The 2,770-nt window shown below is 54.7% G+C and overlaps 1 protein-coding gene across 1 annotated transcript; it reads left to right on the forward strand.

The window, feature by feature from the left end:
* Positions 1–98: 98 nt before the first annotated feature.
* On the forward strand, positions 99–2,412 carry PPTG_16274 (hypothetical protein; the record flags this gene model as incomplete). Its single annotated transcript, XM_008913910.1, has 3 exons — positions 99–613; positions 641–1,538; positions 1,582–2,412. The coding sequence occupies 3 exons, from the start codon at positions 99–101 to the stop codon at positions 2,410–2,412; spliced, it is 2,244 nt and encodes a 747-aa protein (XP_008912158.1).
* Positions 2,413–2,770: the final 358 nt, after the last annotated feature.

Raw genomic sequence — 2,770 nt, forward strand, 5'->3', positions numbered from 1 at the left:
TCGTGCCCTCCTGCTAGGCCTTCTGCCCAGCAATCCTCAGTTAGTGTTTGAGTATGGTTAGCACGCGAAACAATAGCTACCACGCACACTCACAGGTTATGAGCCCAACGCGGGCGCGAGTCTCGGAGAGTGAAGGACGTTCTGATAGCTCTGCAGCAGAGCAGCAGCCAGTGCCAGTCTCGGCAGACGAGACGCTCGTACAGGCGATTGCGACCGCCGTTGTTCGCGCACTAGGTGCGGTCCAGACTGGCCCACAGCAAGTTGGTGAAAATCAACCTGACAGGCGACCCGTCCGAGAAATCTGCCTCCCCTCTCCCAGACCACAAAGAAACTTGGACGCTGAGCTCACAGCATCGCTCACCCCGTACGGCACAAGCTTGAACGCGCCGTTCGATCCTCGAAGCCCCTCCCCTAGTGCTTACGAGCCCGGCACGAGGACGTCGGACGCCACGACCACCAAGAGCGACACGATGGGCACGTGGCAGATGAGCAAGATCCAGCTGGCCTCGACGAAGTTCGACGGCAAGATGGAGAACTGGAGTCGCTGGAAGACAGAGATGCAGACGATCTTTCACTGGCAGGGCCTCCTGCAGCTGGTCCAAGGCCGTGAGGAGTAGGACCAAGCGCGTGCCAACTGCAGCCAGGAATGGAAGAACTGTTACGAGACGCGTGAGCGCAAGGCCCACACGGAGGTCGTGTTGTCGCTTCACGGCGACCTGTTGGATAGCTTCAAGAGCGACATTGAGAGCGCGCGTCCCGCCCAGCTATGGACAGCGCTGCTTCGCACCTACGATGGCTTGCAGGCCACCAACTCAGTGTACTTGAAGCAGGACATGTACTCACGCCGCCTGAGGCAGGGCGAGGGCGTGATGGACTACGTTAGCGATCTTCAGCGCATGCGACGCGAGCTGGAGCGCATGGACGTATCGCTCCGTGCAGGAGAGATGGCTAGCATTGTGTTGTCACATGCAGTGAATGTGTACCCATCGATTGCTAATGAGCACACGCAGCGTGTGTCTCGTTTACGTGGAGGTTACGACCGTGACCAACGTGTGCAAGATTCCGTCAACCTTCTACTCGTCGCCGAACGAACTGCTCAAGAACATCGAGATCGTGGTAGCCATGATGATGGACGTGGTATTCAGCGCCAAGTGAACGTCGTGACTCACCACGGTGCTGGTGGCAACCAGCAGAACCAAGGCAATAACAGACAACAGCAAGGTGGTAAGCGCCGCCACAGTGGTAACAACGGCCAAGGCAACTCCAAAAAGAAGCGCAGTGAAGAAGACGTGAGAAAGAGACGCACAGCGATTGAGGAGTTGAAGCGCACGACTGAGTGTAAATCGTGTCACAAGCGTGGGCACTGGTGGAAGGAATATCCGAAGCGTCAGTCGACGAACTCAGCAAAGATTCGCTCCATGGCAACCGCAGTGTTGCGTCGTGTTGAGCGTGCGGTCGACACCGAGAGCAGTAGCCGTACTGTCAATCAAGACTCGAGTGCTGAACGCCCCCAAGCGGATATCGTCGACACGCATCCTGTGCGTGTGAACCAGAAACAAGGAGGCTCATAGCTACTCAAAGATATATACTCGACATGAACTTACTGCTCTTGTTGGTCGAGATGTTGAAGAGCGACTCGCACGTGCACGCGACACGCAACGAGAAGACGAGTCGATTGAGTACTCACCGACATCGCCGCCGGACAATGAGGATGAAAATGAACGTGGAGGTAGTGGCCTACCTATTGTTCGTCGCGTGTTGACTGTGGCTAATGGTGGCGCTGAAGCGGTGCCGGCCGAAGAGATCGAGTGGATAAACGTTACTGGTGAGCTACAACTACTGCACAACGTGAAGGAACTACAACATGCAGAATTTCTCGAAGGAGCTACCGGCACTTGCGAGCGTGTTGGTATCGCTGGATCCGTCCTGCTGCCTGTTTTGAATGAATTGACTGGACTGGTGGAGATGCGTCTACTGGATGAAGTGCGCTATTCAGCTGGAACCAAGGTGAACTTGATGTCCCAGACGTACATGCAGTTCAAGTGTGGGTTCAAGTTGGTCATGTCGGACGACCAGTTAGTAACGTGGCTGATGAAGCCCAACCTGCAGTTGAAGTTTGTGCTGCGTGATGGCCTGTACCGCATGCGGGTGCAGCGCCATCAGCAACTGGTACTGGGCGTCCAGAAGCGGACCGATGTGCCAAGCGGTATGGAACTGCTCCATTCGCGCCTGAACCACGTGAGCATGGACACCATCAAGCAGATGGTGATGAACAACGTTGAGTTTGGAGTTAAGGTGAACATGAAAGACCTGAACCTCTATGACTGTATTCCATGTGTTGAGTCTAAGATGAAAAGGATGACTTATCATCGGAATCCCCGCCGTGCAACGAAGCCATTGGAGAAGATCTGAGCGGACCTGTGCTCAATCAGCGAGATTGCCGTGGACACGTCAACGATGTTCTTGTTGGTGATGGACGAGTTCTCGCGATTTAGATGGGTGTTTCTGTTGAAGTCCAAGGCGGATGCCAGCAGACATCTACGCTGCCTGATGCTGAAGCTAGACAAACAAGACAAGGAGTACAAGATCCTAGTGTTTCATGCTGATGGAGGTGGAGAATTCGTGAGCACCGAGTTCAAGGAGTTCTGTGCTATGCAAGGAGTGGAGATGCAGTTTACTCATGCTGATAGCCCCGAAGAAAAATCCATTGTGGAGCGGGCTGTCGGGGTGATCGTGGCACGAGTGAGATCAATGTTGGAAGTGACGCGCT

This window comes from Phytophthora parasitica, assembly GCF_000247585.1.
Source record: "Phytophthora parasitica INRA-310 unplaced genomic scaffold supercont2.56, whole genome shotgun sequence".
NCBI lineage: Eukaryota > Oomycota > Peronosporomycetes > Peronosporales > Peronosporaceae > Phytophthora > Phytophthora nicotianae.